The sequence below is a fragment of the Triticum dicoccoides genome, chromosome 1B (assembly GCF_002162155.2).
Source record: "Triticum dicoccoides isolate Atlit2015 ecotype Zavitan chromosome 1B, WEW_v2.0, whole genome shotgun sequence".
In the NCBI taxonomy this organism is placed as follows: domain Eukaryota; kingdom Viridiplantae; phylum Streptophyta; class Magnoliopsida; order Poales; family Poaceae; genus Triticum; species Triticum dicoccoides.
The window spans coordinates 7,649,218-7,666,200 of record NC_041381.1 but is presented as its reverse complement, the minus strand read 5'-3'; the positions used below and the strand labels follow the sequence as shown (position 1 = coordinate 7,666,200).

Genomic DNA, 16,983 nt, shown 5'->3' with positions numbered 1-16,983 from the left:
CAAATTTGGGTGTTTTGAGTTGAATTTTTTTATTTATCTAAACAAATAATTGATGTGTGTGAGATGGAGATTGTGGTTGTGGATTGGAAAGCCACAATTATGTCATTCAAATGTTATTTGTGTTTGATTTTTTCCAGTTAAAACCCCAAAACTATCGAGTGGGTGGTTGTTAATCTCCATGCAGAATATATTTATTTTTCTTCACATCAAGTAAAAAGTTATAGTTTTTTAGTTGAGATTGTTTAAGTTTGCACCTAGTATATCTGAAAATAGTTTTCAATCTTTTTTTTTGTTTTGAAAGTATGATGGGCCACACGAACCAAGGTTTTTTGTGTAAGTCAAAACTAAATTGCGACCACCAAGGATTTTGCGAAGGCCCGGCCAAAATCAAATCATAATTTCCATGGGCATCTTGCAGTGTAGTACGAGGCGACAATTACTTACTACATACTGAGTTTCATTTCATTATATTTTTTATCACCACACATCCCACATACATTATTACTTGCTTCTTGGGGAAGGCTAGTACTTCAAAGTAATAATAGAAACATAACTTTTCGCCATTGCCCGTATACATTATTACTCACCACAAATCATAATTTTTGAGTAGTATGTTGCATGTATAATAGAAAACATCATAATGGAAACAAACTAAAAAAAGAGTAGCAACATGTGTGACGTGTGATGATAAGGAAAATATGATAGAAACAAACCAAACAATAGCCTTCGTACAAGACAAGAGTAACATACAAAACTATATTTGGAACAAGTAATGACTGCCCTCAGATAACAAATAACTTAGATGGGGGGGGTGTGTGTGTGATGATGATAAATTATTATGAAAGAAACAAAACAGAGTACTAGCTTGCATTGTCATCATCTATCTATTCCTTATCTTTTTTTGTTTCATGGAGCCAGGAGATAAAGATGATGACTACATAGTCATCATCCATGTTTTGCCTCGACCCATGAAGATTAAGATGACAAAGGATACGAAGATATATATGGATCAGTTAATCCTACACTATATACCAAAATCGTTTGGATGGATTACATGTCATTGCCTACTATTTTTTGGTGCGCACATGTTCTTCCATTTCGGCTTCACACATGTAGCGGGAAAGTGCACTCTGGCCTTTTTCGGGTTAGTTACTACTCTCTACCAAACAACCACTAGATTTTAATGCCGACAACCATGTTTCGTCTTGATTTGAAGGCCGTGATGGGCTACACCAGCCAGCAAGGAAATTGTGCATACCCATCATCACATATGTAATCACAGAAAGAAAGAATTTACTCACTTTGCTCCTAGCTTTTGTATACCAATTAATGTGTACATTAATTATCACGCTTACGATATGCAATTGCATCGACAAAATGACATGCGGTGAGAATAACAATGTAATATGACAGACGTTGAAGCCCTATGTGGAGTGTGAACGAGTGGCGATAAAAAGGATTACATGGAAACAAAATGGAGTACTTACCTGCCTAGTCAGTCATCGTATATAATTGTAATTTTTGTTGCGCGTGAAACTGAACGTAGAGATCCTCCAAAGTGTGACGTGTTTCATATACCTCTCAAGCCTTACATGACAAACAATACTTGGGGGTTATCACTTATTTGGATAATTACTGGACTACGGAGTTTATCAAAAAGAAAAATACTGGACTACGGAAAGGCATTCTCCTACAACAGGCGGGAAACCAAAATGAAAGAACACATTTGCACTAAAAAACGGTAGCTAGCTAGTGAAGCCAAATGTGTCTCGCTTAGTTTAGTTTGACAGTTGAAATCTTCAGTACCGTCATGTCAGTATGTGGATAACATTATGCTCTGTTTTCCTACAACAAGAAATGTATGTATTCAGAAGGAAAAGTTGCATCAAAGGTGGTCGTGCCGGAGTGGTTATCGGGCATGACTAGAAATCATGTGGGCTCTGCCCGCGCAGGTTCGAATCCTGCCGACCACGCCTCTTTTTTTCGTTTTATTTTCCATTCTTTTTTTTTTGGCGATGACGGGCCAAAGCATCCGCCAATTAATTTATTTTCCGTACTGTAGAATAAAGGCAACAGTTATTCGCTGCATATTCTCGGTTGTGTGTGCCTTTGTTCACATTTCTTTGTCTAAAAAAAAATTGTTTTTGGGGGAGTAAAAGGCTATTACTCTGTTTTATTTCCAAAACTCCATCCTATTTTTCTTATCACTATATGTCACTTAGGTCTACGTTTTTGTTAAAACTGAGGCAAAAGATTTGCCTAATCTGTAAAAAAAAAAGTTGTCCAGTTAATTTAGAAAAAACGGGTAAAAATCGTCACAGACTTTCTGAGTGATGAAGCACTTGTTTTTTTTATCTATCCTTTTCTTTGTTTTGGAGAGACATGAAGATAAAGACGATGACAACGATGATAGACATAGACAAACTAATCATACACCCTAAGACAAAATAATAACTTTTTTTTGTGCCCATGTGTTCTCCCATTCCGCCTTCCCGCCCACCAGATGGAAAATGCGCTCTACTATTCATTGGTTCAGTTACTCCCTCCGTCCGGGTGTATAAGTCATTCGCGTAGTTCTAGGTCATCGATTTGAGGAATTAAATATGTGTTATATGTCATGAAAAGTATACCACTAGATTTCCACACGGATGTAGTTTCTAAATATATATTTTTTGTCACATATAATACATATTTAGATAGTTAAATTATCGACCTAGAACTACGCGAATGACTTATACACCGGGACGGAGGTAGTACTACTCTATCGAGCAATCTCGTCGACCGCATTTCATATTTGTTTGTAAGGCCATGGTGGGCCACATCAGCCGCCAAGGAAGTTGCTCCGACCCAACCGAAAGGTAATCACATTTTTCATGCGTGTGTTCGAAGCGTAATAGTATATGTTAGGAAAGAATGTACTACCTTCCAAACTTGTGAAAAAAGAAAGGAGTCACTTGTTTTGTTCCCTATTTTTTGGATAATAGCAAGTAAGAATTTACTATCTTCCAAACTTGCAAGAAGAAATAAGTTACTTACTTTGCCCCTAGATATCAACCAGACAATAATGTACTACTTACTTTGCCCTGGACTTCTGCTAGCATACCAAGTTACCAACCAGACAATAATTTACTATTTTCCAAACTTGCAAAAAAAAATAAATGAGCCACTTACTTTGCCCCTAAATTCTGTAGATCAACCACAAGAATTTACCATATTCCAAACTTACAAAAAGGAATAAGTCACTTACTTTGCCCTTAAATTATGTACATCAACCACAAGAATTTACCATCTTCCAAACTTATGAAAAGGAATAAGTTACTTATTTTGACCCGGACTTTTGCATATCAACCAGACACCCATTTACTATTTTCCAAACTTGTAAGAAAGGAATTACTTTGCCCGAGACTTCTGTATACCGACCAGGCAAGAATTTAATCCATTCCAAACTTTCAGAAATGTACTTTGCTTTTTTTTTTGTGTTGCATGATAGAAGCTTATAATTTACTATCTTCCAAACTTGCGAAAAGAAATTAGTAACGTATTTTGCCTGGAATTTTGTACAATTTTTGGGCTAACCCACTTACAAACTTGCGAAAACAAGTACAATCATGGAATTTTGTATTTATGCTATATAGAAGGACTCTAAAAAGTCCTAAACGTATCTATTCATTTTGATTTTAGTTACCTTCTTTCTACATTCTTTTTAATATTTTTATACAGTTTTTGGGCTAACCCACTTATAATTTGCAAAAGGGCGGTGTTGCATATTTTATATTGGAAGTTGAAGGAGCCTCCCCGAACTCATAAAAAATCAAGAAAAGTAGGGTGGATATAAACTTCTGAGAGTGATGTTTTGCGGTCCAAGGCGAAGCTCTTGCAGATTGCTTCTTTGGCACTCTGCGGAGGGGGTGAGAGAACTCAACTCCGGTCTTCATTAACGTCATTGATAAGATGTCCACCTCATGGACTACATATTAGTAGTAATATAAATATATGTAACCATGTCCATCCATGTGGCTGACTCAAGGGATGGCAACCTCTTGGACCAAATGGGCCCATAAGTGATGCGACCCCCCTCCTTGTAACTGGGGGCCAAACAGATGGGGGCGACTAGGGTTGGGAGGAACCCCTCCCTGGTGCATCGTTCTACCCTATGACATATTTATTCTGATTCTGGGCGTGTACCTTAGTGCAGTATTTTTTTTGTACCACATTCCCCAACACATGCCTCTGAGTGGAAACCGGTCTGCTTGTAAGCACATAGGCCTTCAGAGCCCTCTTAGTACGCAATATGTGGTGACCAGATCACTAGGGTTTTGCCTCACACTATTATCACATATGTCCCATCTCCAACATCTCCCCGCTCCCGCCTCACCCCGCCGCCAGCCACCTTTGTCCCATAGTCTTCGGCAATGCTTCCCTCACGATAAAAGATCTAGCAAGAGACATGTCTTCGGCGCTGGTGCTGCACGCCAGAGCCTGGACAACGAAAGACGAGCACCTCCAACCATATTTCCCTTGTCCATGTCACCATGCACACCCATGGCCGCCCTAGGCCGTGTCTAAGGCCTCGACGAAGTGGAGCTAGTTGTCAAACGCCTGGTCGAACTCATAATCGCCAGGCCGGAGGTTCGTTGCCCAACATGCCTGAGGTTAAAAAAAAAACTTGAACCCGGTTTTGCCCGCGTGGATGCCAACTCATCAGCGCCAAGTCACCACTCTCTCCATGTCAGCAAGCACAGTCAGCAGTCAGCAAGCACAGTCAGCAGTCAGCCAGGGCTTAACCCTCCTCCCCTCCCGACCCAACTCGCTCGCCCCCGCCCCGCTCGCGACCTAGCCAGGCGCCACCGCCGCCGCCGCCGTCGCCGACGATCCCCTGGACCAGCGCCCCGCCGCAGATCCCAGCGTGCCCGCTCTCCCGCATCCGGCCGCCGGCCGGCGACTCCCCCCCCCTCCGCCCGGGTCTTTCCCCCGCGAGATCCGAGCGGGGCTAGGGTTTACGGGCAGCCGGGGGAGCGAGGAGGAGGCGCGATGAGCATCGTCCCCAAGGAGACGATCGAGGTGATTGCGCAGAGCATCGGCATCCCCTCCCTCCCCGCCGATGTCTCCGCCGCCCTCGCCCCCGACGTCGAGTACCGCCTCCGGGAGATCATGCAGGTCCGCCCATTCCCCTCCCGCTCATGGTCATATGCAGGAGTTGAATTTGAATAGTGACCAGTGATTATGCAGCAGCCTTGATAGGGAATCGAATTCCCAGATAAAAAACAATGTTGGAACCTGGCATTTTCATGTGGCAATCTGTTGAATCTGACGGCAATTGACGTTTGATGGCACCCGTGAAAATGTTATGCACATTTCTGTATAAGAAATTGAAGGTGGCCATCAAACGTTTGATGGCACATATGAAAATATTGAGCACTTCTTTGTTATGTAGAATGGAGGTTTCCGTGGCATTATAAGCAGTAACCACAGCAAACAAAGATCAAACTTGATGAATAGTGCCTATATAGGTAGCACTCTCTTGGAAGTTCGACATGATGATGGTCAACTCATGGACGAGTTAAGGCATCCAGAGTACACCACTTTCTGAATATTTTGACCTCAGCCCAGAGCTGACGACATCTTTATCCATGAGCATAAAACACCATTAACAATCCGCTAACCGAAAGTAAGAATATATTATGAAAGTACATGGCAGGCCCACATAAATCCTTAACTCAGTAATTTGTGCCTTGTCATAGCAATGCTTCAATGACATATTCGGTGAAAACAAAGAGAACAATCGGCTAATGTAGCAATCTGTAACATATTGGATGCACATTTCTTCGCAAGTCATCTCCTTGGAGACTCTAAAAAAAAAGTCATCTCCTTGGAGGCATCATAGGGGAGGTGCTGCTTGATTTGGGTAGGAAGGGGCGATGGCAGCTTCATGTCTGCCAGTAATGGTGGCAAGGCTTGTGAAGTCATGATGGTCGGCATGGGTGGAGGTAGGGATGAGGAAGTTGGAGATTAGGCAGGAGAACGCGTGGAGATTGGAAGTGTAGGTTAGAAGGTTGGGGATAATCTGGCTGTAGTATGCCACCAAACCCAATGGTCGTTAATGAGAGCTGATAAAAAATGAACCGTGGGTATATAGTTGAAGACATGGCTGGCTGAGTGAGGAGTCCGAAAAATTGCGCATATTGGGGAACTAGCTGTTTAGTTATGTATGATTATATGTAGTTCTCTTCATCTCCACTACTGCTAATTTCATCACTTGAGAAGTTCTTATGAAATCCTGAAAACGTATGCTATTCTTGCCCTATTGTAGCTCACATGTTCATTTGCTCCTTGGTATCCTGTTATGTTAATTTCAGTTTTCTGTGCACTGTTCCAGGAGGCTATCAAGTGTATGCGGCATGCAAAGAGGACAGTTCTGACTGCGGATGATGTTGACAGTGCTCTGAGCCTAAGGAATGTTGAGGTGCCTTCCCTTCCGACAATAATTTTTTTGGGTGATACGAATCCACAGATTTGTGGATAACTGGATACAGTATGCATTTGTATGCGTTGAATGTGTGACTTGGATAGCTAAGTGATCTTGGTACATTTTCCTTGGATTTCTTTCTGGAATCCTGGTCAGTATTTTTCTAGGAGTCTAGCTGATGCAAGAACACATAAGAAGTTTAGATGTTCTAGCTGACGCCATGTGTTCTATTGCTTTGGATCTTTACTCAGCCTGTATATGGATTTGCATCTGGTGACCCCTTGCGGTTTAAGAGAGCTGTGGGCCATAAAGATCTCTTCTATATCGATGACAGGGAGGTAGACTTCAAAGAGGTAAGCATTATATTGATGAATGAATCAAATAAGTTTAGACTCGTGATACTCAATTGGAAATGTGTCTGCTGTGTTGGTGTCATGCAGATTATCGAAGCTCCTCTACCGAAAGCTCCACTCGACACAGCAGTTGTTGCTCATTGGCTAGCGATTGAGGGCGTCCAACCTGCTATTCCAGAGAATCCTCCTATCGATGGTTAGCTCCTATACTATTCATAAAAATGTCTAAATCTTACTCCCTCCGTTCCTTTATATAAGGTGTATTTGTTTTTTCAAAAGTCAAATGAGTGCAAGTTTGACCAAGTTTTTAGAAAAATATATCAATATTCACAATATGAAATTTATATCATTTGATCGATCATGAAAGGTAGTTTCATATTTTATCTATTAGGTATTACAGATGTTTCTATTTTGTTCTATAATCTTGGTCAAACTTTCAAATGGTTGACTTGCACGGAAACCAATACACCTTATATTCTGGAACGGAGGGAGTACTTCTTATTTTAGCATCTCCACAGGTTTTAGTAATATTGTTATCTCCCATGCAATGTATTTTTTTCTTTTCAAAATTTCCAGAGAGGATGAGAGATAGATCAGCTATGAAGTGGAAAAATCCATTTTACACCCCTCAATTATTGCCAGTCTAACTTAACCCCTGGACTTAAAAACCAAAAGCCATCAAATCAACAAATAATCTCCCCAGAATCAACAAATCAAAATTTTCCAAGTTTCAACTCCACCTCTCTCCCTCTCCATTCCCCCATTCATATGGGAGACCCTTTATCGTCATTCCCCCATTCATGCGGACCATTGCGGTGATCATTGTTCTGGAGGTTGGAGCGGCACCAGAGCTAGCGCCACCAGTGAGGAGGGCAAGTGGTTGGTGCTGCTGCATCTAGGTTTTTATTGAGCAGGTTTAAATAGAGCACTTCGCCCCTGCTGGCATTGGGCGCGGAGGAGCTCAGGTGCTGTGCTTTGAGGGCAGTCCAGGAGGGAAGCAGGGAGAGAGGGGAAGCCATCTTATATGAATGTAGGTCGCGCAAAATTGTGTGCTGAAACCACCTAAAGTAGTTGTAATGTCAGTGCAAAATCAGAATGTAATTTTCTATGGGGTAATTTGTTAGGTTTTGGCAGTTGAGGATGTGTTGTGTTCGGTTTAGAGTTCAGGTGTTGAGTTAGACAGGTGAAAATGGATTTCCCTCTGTGGCATATATTAACAGTCCATAGGTCCATGCTTCATTAAATCAATGCACAGTTGCTAGGAAATAGTTCGGATGTGTTGTGTTCGGTTTAGAGTTCGGTTTAGAGTTCAGGGGGTGAGTTAAAAGGGCAACCTGGTGCATGTAGCTCCCGCTTGCGCAGGGTACAGGGAAGGGCCCGACCACTTTGGGTCTATAGTACGCAGCCTTTCCCTACATTTCTGTAAGAGGCTGTTTCCAGGACTTGAACCCATGACCTCATGGTCACAAGGCAGCAGCTTTACCACTGCGCCAAGGCTCCCCTTCAGGGGGTGAGTTAGACAGGTGAAAATGGATTTCCCTCTATGGCATGTATCAACAGTCCATAGGTCCATGCTTGATTAAATCAATGCACAGTTGCTAGCAACAGTCCATAGGTCCATAGCGTGTTTGTTTATATCCATGTCGTATTGTTTAACTTTTTACCTGTATTTGTTCTATGCTCTCTGACACCAATATTTTACACCAGCAATTTCAGCACCAACTGAAAATAAAAGGACAGAGCATGCGAAGGATGATGGACTACCAGTTGACATCAAGCTTCCTGTTAAGCATATATTATCTAGAGAACTCCAGGTATTGTGATTATGAAATGTATACAAGTATATAACTATCTTTTAATTTAGATCTTTATGAGAAATTTATATTCCTCTTTACTTGTTGACTTTGCAGATGTACTTCGATAAAATAGCAGAGCTTACTATGAGTAGATCAAGCACCCCAGTTTTTAGAGAAGCATTAGTGAGCTTGTCTAAAGACTCAGGCCTTCACCCGTTGGTTCCTTACTTTTCGTACTTCATTGCAGATGAGGTAGTAATCTTACTTTCGTAGCTACGTGGCTGAACTGGGCATTACCTTAAACTGCACATCTGCATAAATTTCAGGTTACCAGGAGTTTGGCCGACCTTCCTGTCCTATTTGCTCTCATGCGTGTTGTCCAAAGCCTTCTCCGTAATCCTCACATTCATATTGAACCATATGTAAGTGGTTGACCATCAAGTGTTGATACTTTGCCTGCTAGTTGTTTCGTTAAAGCGTTGGATAGTTCTGTTTTCAGCATATTACTTCTAAAATGGCAACACTTGTTTATTGCCAGTTGCATCAGTTGATGCCATCAATGATCACTTGCATCGTCGCGAAAAGGCTTGGGCACAGGCTTTCAGACAACCATTGGGAGCTTAGAGACTTCTCTGCCAATTTGGTTGCTTCAGTATGTCGGAGGTGAGTGTATCCTGAGATTCTCAAGATTATTTGGAATGTATATGCAACTTCTTTAAAGTATGATGTAGTATTCTGTGCTAAGTATGAGGGCAGCTTGGTGGTAAATCAGTAGAGGTTCTACCTCCATTCCCTACCATTCCTCCATCAAATGTTTTTTATTTCTTCTTGGGGCCATCTTAAGTTTGTGTTATCTTCAAAGAGACATGAACGCTTGCTGTCAGTTAATTTACCACTTAAATATCAAAAGTTAAACCACTTCCTTAATGCATGATCCTGCTACATAAGCTATGGTTGTAGTCATTCTGTGTATTTACTAAATCAACTGTTATATTGTTCACAGATTTCTCTAGGCCACGTATATGGCAAAATTTTACTAGATTTAACATTGGTGCATTTTCCGTTGCTCTCAGTTAACTTGAATTTTTTGCGTAGGTATGGTCATGTGTATCACAATCTCCAAATCCGGTTAACAAAGACACTGGTCCACGCATTTCTTGACCCTCATAAAGCATTGACGCAACATTATGGTGCTGTTCAAGGGATATCTGCATTGGGGCCCAGTGCGGTAGGCCCTGTTCAATCTTCAGTTAGGTGAAAACTTCAGAGCAATATTGAAATATTATTCACTGACAATTTTTGTTGATTAGCAGATTAGGCTTCTGCTTTTGCCCAACCTCCAGACGTACATGCAACTTTTGGATCCTGAATTACAACTTGAGAAGCAATCAAATGAAATGAAACGAAAGGAAGCATGGCGTGTTTATGGTGCCCTGCTGGTTAGTTCTGTAGTTCAGAAACAAGTTTGATTTTTTGATTTTGCACTGACCCACACCTACTTCAACAAAAACAGTTAACACAAAACCACAGACCTGCACTATCTTATTCCACCAAACAGGGTATGACAGCTGGGATAGGATGTAGGACCCATATGTCAGTTGTTGTGGCCCCCCTGTCATCCACAAGAGAAGTGTGAGATGCTACTGAATATGGTGCATTTCAGGGACAAGTTTGATTTCATTTTTTTGCACTGACCCACACCTACTTAGACAAAAAAAGTTAACACAAGGTGCAAGATGGTACTGAATATGGTGCCAGGCAGATAGAAAAGTTGAGAAGGCTTAGGTCCACCAGTCAATTGACATGGGGCCTCTCTTGTCAGATCTCATCAGGAGTAATGAGATTGAATAGAGATAGGGTTTTGTGTTACATGTGGTGTGGGACTGTGGGCTAGTAAAGAGAAAACCTTTCATTTTTACTGCCTGTGCCCCAACTCCTGATTTTTTAGCTACTTACCAGTATATGTTCACTATACCTTATGGTTGCACCTGCCAATGGCTATTTATGTTGCTTACTCCTCTATCCATTTTTTCAGTGTGCTGCAGGCAAATGCTTGTATGAGCGGCTTAAGTTATTTCCTAATTTGCTCTCTTCGTCAGCTCGGCCGATTCTGAGGAGCAATAGCAGAGTTGCAACCAACAACCCAAGTAAGTGCTCATTATATTTACAATAGATCCATCACTTGTTAATTAATCTAATAAAAGTTGTCGCATTGCAGTATTGGTTGCAATTCCTGTGATGGACACACCATTTGTTCTTGGATGCATGCATTATACTCAAAATGTCAAAATTGTTAAAATGCGAAAATAATGGTATTAATGTTCTTGCGCAAATCTCAGATAAACGGAAGTCTAGTACAGATCTCTCAGCATCTCAGCCACCTCTGAAGAAGATGGCGTCGGACGTATCGATGAGTCCCATGGGTTCAGCAGCTCCAGGGGCAGGAAACATGCCAGGAAGCATGGACGGGTTCTCCGCCCAGCTACCCAACCCCAGCATGATGCAGGCCTCATCCTCCGGACAGAAGGTAGAAAGCATGACAGCAGCAGGCGCGATCCGGAGAGACCAGGGAAACAACCACGCGCAAAGGGTCTCCACGGTGCTGAGGCAGGCCTGGAAGGAGGACCAAGACGCCGGGCATCTCCTGGGGTCGCTGCACGAGGTGTTCGGTGAGGCCATCTTCTCCTTCATCCAGCCACCGGAGCTGTCCGTCTTCCTGTAGAAAGGTAATGTATGCATTGATAGGCTGAGGGAGGATGTAATGTAACCTTCATTGTTGTACACTTGTACTGTTAGTGAGCTCTTACTGGGATTTCTTGCTTGAAACACAGCGTCAGTCGACGACGAAGAAATCTCGGGATGTAATGCTAGGTGGCTGACATTGCAAGTATAATTTACTAGTGGCTCAGGGTCTAATTGCAAGTGTAATATTACTTTTTTCTTTTGTAACTGCTGATTTCGAGTCATTTTATTATGTCCTCCAGTTAGTTCATCTATTTTTTTATTCTATTCTATGTGTAACCTACAATTTATGTTTGCTTTGTTTGTTGTTGAGAAAAACAAATTATGTCTTTTTTAGAAACACAAATTATGTTGGCTGAAAAAAGGCAACGTGCATCATCTCAGCCCAGCCATCAAGGAACTTAAGCGGCCCGTCCCAGCCCAGCCCAAATTAAATCCAGTCCCGGGCCCAGGCCTAGCCCAAATAAATCCAGAACAGAAGATTCCAAGCCTGATGGGTGCATTTTTGCAGTGCAGTACATGGCAAGAATTCCTTCTTTTCCATTTTGAAATTGAAAAGAAAAGAGTTGCTTTTCTTTCTTCTGCTGGACATACATACAAACCGACACATAGGTTAGCATGCTTTCATCAAACATGACGTGTGGTGATAGAAAAAGAGGGTGTGATGGCAACAAAATAGATTGCTCACCTACCTAGTCATCACCCACCTTTCCTTCGTTTGTTCCTCGGGGGTCAGAGGGACGAAGATGGTGACGGAGATGGAGATGGAGATGGAGATGGATATATATGGACTAATCCTACACTCTAAGCCAAACTCGCTCGGCCGGAGGACTTCGACCTACTACTTCGCGGTGGGTGTCATTATTCGGTTCCGGCTTCATCTTCGTAGGAAAATGTGTTCCACCTTTTATTGTTTCGATGTCGGTACATGAAACTCCATGCAACTTTGAAGGATTTCTACACTTAATTTGAAGGAAATATTGACCATATCGTGTCACCTCCAACTTAGATATTTCTTCATGTGACAACATGTTCCATAAATAAGAGAACACAAGAAAAGAGTACTACTATAAGACCTGTCCATGTCTACCTCTCATTGTCACCAAGGATGAGGATGCTTTTGCGGACATGCTAATTCCGTTGGATCAGAAAAAAAAAAGTTGCCACGTTTCGACATGCAAAAAAAGAAAAGAGGAAAAAAAGGGACAACACGACAGGGATATTTTCTGACGAATATTTTTCTGATTCTGGGGCGAGTGGAGAAAGTCGTGTAGTTTACCTACTTACCATGGAGGGACCCCTGATCCAAATGCAATATCAAACATCACCAAAACAAGCACATCCATCTGATATTGTCCGATGATACCGACATAGTAGAAACATAAACAAGTGCCTATCACCATTCCGCAAGCTTGGTCGCAATTCATGCACACAACCTATTATGTGTTCCCTTGTTCCCACATAGAGAAAAACCAAATGAGATTGATAACCATGTCTTCGTCATTAGATGAGTAATGCGTTAGAACATGTGGTTATATGAATGCACGCGTCTAACGGATATATCGCTAAAAAAGAGCAATGACTGGTCCTAGAATTACTAATAAAACAGCGAGTAGGCTGGGCATAAATCTGGACCACGTAATTCTAGGCCGGCCAAAGTCTTCACTTTTGAGCTCAGTATTAGAGCACCATGCCAATGATAATTTACACGTGTGTGTGCTCATGAAAGGTGAGTGAAAGAGATGCACCTATTGAAGATGGGGATGGAGATGGACTAATCCAACCAACGCCGAACTCATTTGCCTGGAATCCAAGCTACTACTTTTCGTGACTATATACTTTTCTTGATGTAACAACATATCTTAGATATGGGAGATTAAAACAAAACAATATTATAAGACCAGTCCCTCTCCGCCTCTCATTGTCACCAAGGATGAGAAGGCTTTTGGGGACATGCTAATTTTGATGGGTCAAGCAAAAAGTTGCCACGTTTCGACATGCAAGAAACATCAGATGAAGAAGAGAAAACAAGACAAGGATAGTTTCTGAAGAATATTCTTCTACTTATTTCAAAAACAAGTGCATGTATACATTCGGAATCCAACGCTTTGACGGGCGCATCAAATGAAATTTACACGGTTTATTTTATATGATGGTTCCGTATATAATATCTACTAGAGGTTAACGCGCACTTCGCTGCGCGTTCTTCACTTGTGTGATTAGCTCTTTTTTCTTTAGCAGGTTATTATGGTCGGTTGTTTTTTTTATCTACGTTGGCTTGGGTTTTAGTTATGTTCTTGTAATGTTTTTTCATTCATATATCGTGTTGGACTATTGTTGGAGATGATATTTGTTCTAAGAGGAGAGTGGAGTTGTTAGGTGCGTGGTTGTGGTGTCCTTACATGTTTGGCTCGGTGTCAGTCAGTGGTGGTTGTATGAGCCTCTTGAGAGTCCTTATTTCATGTTTAAACTGCGAAATTGCTGCTATAACGCTCACATGGGCTGACCCATGAAGCTCTTGCTCACTCAGCTCGGCTCCATGCTCCGTCGCTCGCTCCTCTGCAAGCTCAGAGAAAACCGGTTATCCTTTATTTTTATTTGAAGAACTTCATTAAATCAAAATAAGTCATGCATTTTAAAAAAATACTTAGAATTTATAAATGTCGTGAATTAAAAAATGTCGAGTTTAATAGAAATACCCGTGAATTAAAAAACATTCATGAATTTCAAACTATGTCTTAGAATTTGAAAAAAGTTGGCAAATTAAAATATGTTTGTGAACTTTAAAATATTCCTGAATTCCAAAAAATGTTCGTGAATTCTATTTTTTCTTCATAGTTTTAATTGGTTTCACAACTATTAATAAAAACAATGATTTGTTCTAAAGCACTACTATGTATATACCACAACTCATGTCATAATTAGATACTAACTCCAACCCTTTGCTTTTGGGCTCAATTTTAGGGCATCAACATGTCTGCGGACAGCCCGACCATCCAGTGGCGAATCTAGGAAGAAAATGAAGGGTAGGCTAAAGTCAACAGTGAGAAAACTAAGCTCTCTTTCTTTAAAAAAAACATGATGTCCCAACCTTGTTGTCAAAATAAGCTTAGAATTTTCCATATTACTACTTAAAACATGTAGTATTAACTAGATTTTTTCTAGGATTTTTGAAAAAAATATATGAATTTTTGAACCAAAATTTGAGTTTATCTTGCAGAGTAATCGTTATATCCCCATCTTGTTGTCCATATAAGTTGGAAGAGGGATTACAACCACAACAGTTAAGGGAAGGCTATCGGGGTTCAAATTAGCTGGGATAGGTTTAGGTTTAGTGCGAGGAGTACATGCATGCATACTCATTTTTGTACACTTCTTTTTTGCAAATACATTTCTTTGGACACTAAATTAGTTAACAGTACATGAACTAATAGATAGAGGCTGGGCATTCGCATGTGGTGCCTGTTTGGTGTGCGTGTGTGGCATTGTGTGTTTGCTAGTACTTAATAGTAGATGTACTATTGAGCTGGGATGAAAGTACTAGTAATAGTAGTAAAAAAATATTGTTATTTAGAGGGTAGGCTTGAGCCTGTTTAAGCCCTGATAGTAGACTCGCCACTGCGACCATCCAACCGCATCCCTCAAATTCGGACTGTGGGCTATGACTGACAATGGGTCAGGCGAACCAAAAGGAGATGGGGTGATATGTGGGCTCTGGGGAGACGGTCCATGTAGCGACCAGATCTCAAACAGTCTGATCTCTGTGCTTCAGTGTCATCTCTGGATCAGTAATGCTGACACGCACAATACTCGAAGGATTTATAACAGAGTAGCAATCACACACTTATTACATCGAATGTCTCAAAAGAGAACTTATTACAATAAATATGGCTTAAAGCCATCTAATAACGATAACAGCGGAAGACTTGGAAGATAAGTGAGTCCATCAACTCCAACGACATCACTGACTATAGAACCACGACCTAAAAGCACCTTGCTCGCCGTCTGAAAAGTCTGCAACATGAATGTTGCAGCCCGGAAACGGGTCAGCACATGGAATATGCTGGAAATGTAACACATAGAGAGTAATGAATAGAAATATGCTATACTACATGCATATATGGCTGGTGGAAAGCTCTATGGTTACAATTTTGCATAAAGCCAAATTTTCCCTACTGCAAAGGAATAAATTTTATTTAACTATCATGATGGTTGTTAAACATTGAGAAGATAGACATCCTCTCAATCCCAATTAAGCACCATCATTAAACCCAACAAAATTAAATTAAAGTAACATGACGAGATTCACATGATAATCCAAATACTAGATACTCAAAACGTCCATAACCGGGAACACGGGTAACCATGATTAGTTAATACACTCTGCAGAGGTTTGTGCACTTTTCCTCAGAAGACTCGATCTCCTCCGTTGGATTTCTCGCACTACATGGTGTTTGAGAAACGGATGACCGAGACATAGTCTTTCAGAAGCGCTAGCACCTTACGATCGGATAGACAGTTATACCTACTTTCCCCTACATCTGCTAGTCTACCACTGTAAGAGTTCACACGACTTAATCAACTATGCTAGAGCCCATTAGCTTGTGGATGCACACGAAAGTTTCTAGCATGAAGAATCTCATGATCCCTTTGAGCCTGGGTGGCGGTCCATAATGAAAAACAGGCAAACGCTGGAATACCCAGGTGCCTCAATCCACCCAAATGTGTATTAAAGTTGCCACCTTAAATAAACCATTAAATAACAATCTCACATCTGTCATGGATACACTCACCCAATCCACGTCTACTAGCATAGCATGACAATATAAGCAAACATAGAAGTAACTCTCAAGGGTTTGATAATATAACAGGTAATAGGCACTACCTCATCTACTTCCCAACAGCAACATATTAATCAGATCCTAATCATGCAATTGTTTGAGGATTGATCTAATGCAACAAAACTAGGTAGTAAAGAGGTATGATCAAAGTGTTACTTGCTTTGCTGATGATCCGTGAAACCTAGCGATTCGAAGTAGCAAGCGGCGCACTCCGGATACTCTATCGCAAACAAACAAGCAAACAAGCATACAATAAGTACTCATCTAATGCATAGGTAAAACTTAAATAAGAGAACTAACCAGAAAGTTCAACTTAAGAACTCCGGTTTGCAAAAAGAATCAAATCAAACGAAGCAACGAAAGTCAAACGGCGAAAGAAATAAGCTTCATTTACTAATCTGGACCTAAATCAAATTTTACAGCAGCAAAAACTTGTTTGAGTTGGTTAAACGGAAAGAGGGTTTCGAGACGAAACTCTAGGCGCTTGAATTGCCTGATTCCGATAAACGAGCGGAAAGATAAACTAAAACGAAAATCGGATCAGAAATTGCGATTTGGAATAATCGCGGAAAATCCGAGAAAAAGAAAAAACTGCCGAATAGTTTAACGAACGGACATTCGTTAACTGAAACTAAACGGTGAACTCGTCCGTTAAAACGAACGAACGAGCGAACGCTCGCTAAATAAGTAAACCAGAATAAAAAAACCGATCTAAAAAAAATAAAAACTAGGGTTTTCTAAAAAAACCGAATCGAATTTTCTTAGAAAACTGGGGCGGCGGCGGG

At 41.1% G+C, this 16,983-nt stretch overlaps 1 protein-coding gene and 1 non-coding gene across 4 annotated transcripts; both read left to right on the top strand.

Moving 5' to 3' along the window:
* The first annotated feature begins 1,891 nt into the window (after positions 1-1,891).
* TRNAS-AGA lies at positions 1,892-1,973 on the top strand. Its single transcript has one exon. It is a non-coding gene; the product is annotated as a tRNA-Ser (tRNA).
* Positions 1,974-4,807: 2,834 nt separating this feature from the next.
* LOC119315058 (transcription initiation factor TFIID subunit 6-like) lies at positions 4,808-11,629 on the top strand. 3 transcript variants are annotated; one of them, XM_037589738.1, is made up of 13 exons: positions 4,808-5,157; positions 6,377-6,463; positions 6,718-6,819; positions 6,907-7,015; positions 8,527-8,633; positions 8,730-8,867; positions 8,942-9,037; positions 9,154-9,278; positions 9,711-9,843; positions 9,926-10,054; positions 10,651-10,762; positions 10,955-11,341; positions 11,447-11,629. In XM_037589738.1, exons 1-12 carry the CDS (start codon positions 5,032-5,034, stop codon positions 11,335-11,337), a joined length of 1,647 nt encoding a protein of 548 aa, XP_037445635.1. In that variant the 5' UTR covers positions 4,808-5,031; the 3' UTR covers positions 11,338-11,341; positions 11,447-11,629. The 3 variants fall into 3 exon arrangements, with proteins under 3 accessions (XP_037445635.1, XP_037445627.1, XP_037445640.1); XM_037589730.1 differs by having other exon boundaries at positions 10,955-11,629; XM_037589743.1 differs by having other exon boundaries at positions 4,810-5,157; positions 9,929-10,054; positions 10,955-11,629.
* Positions 11,630-16,983: the final 5,354 nt, after the last annotated feature.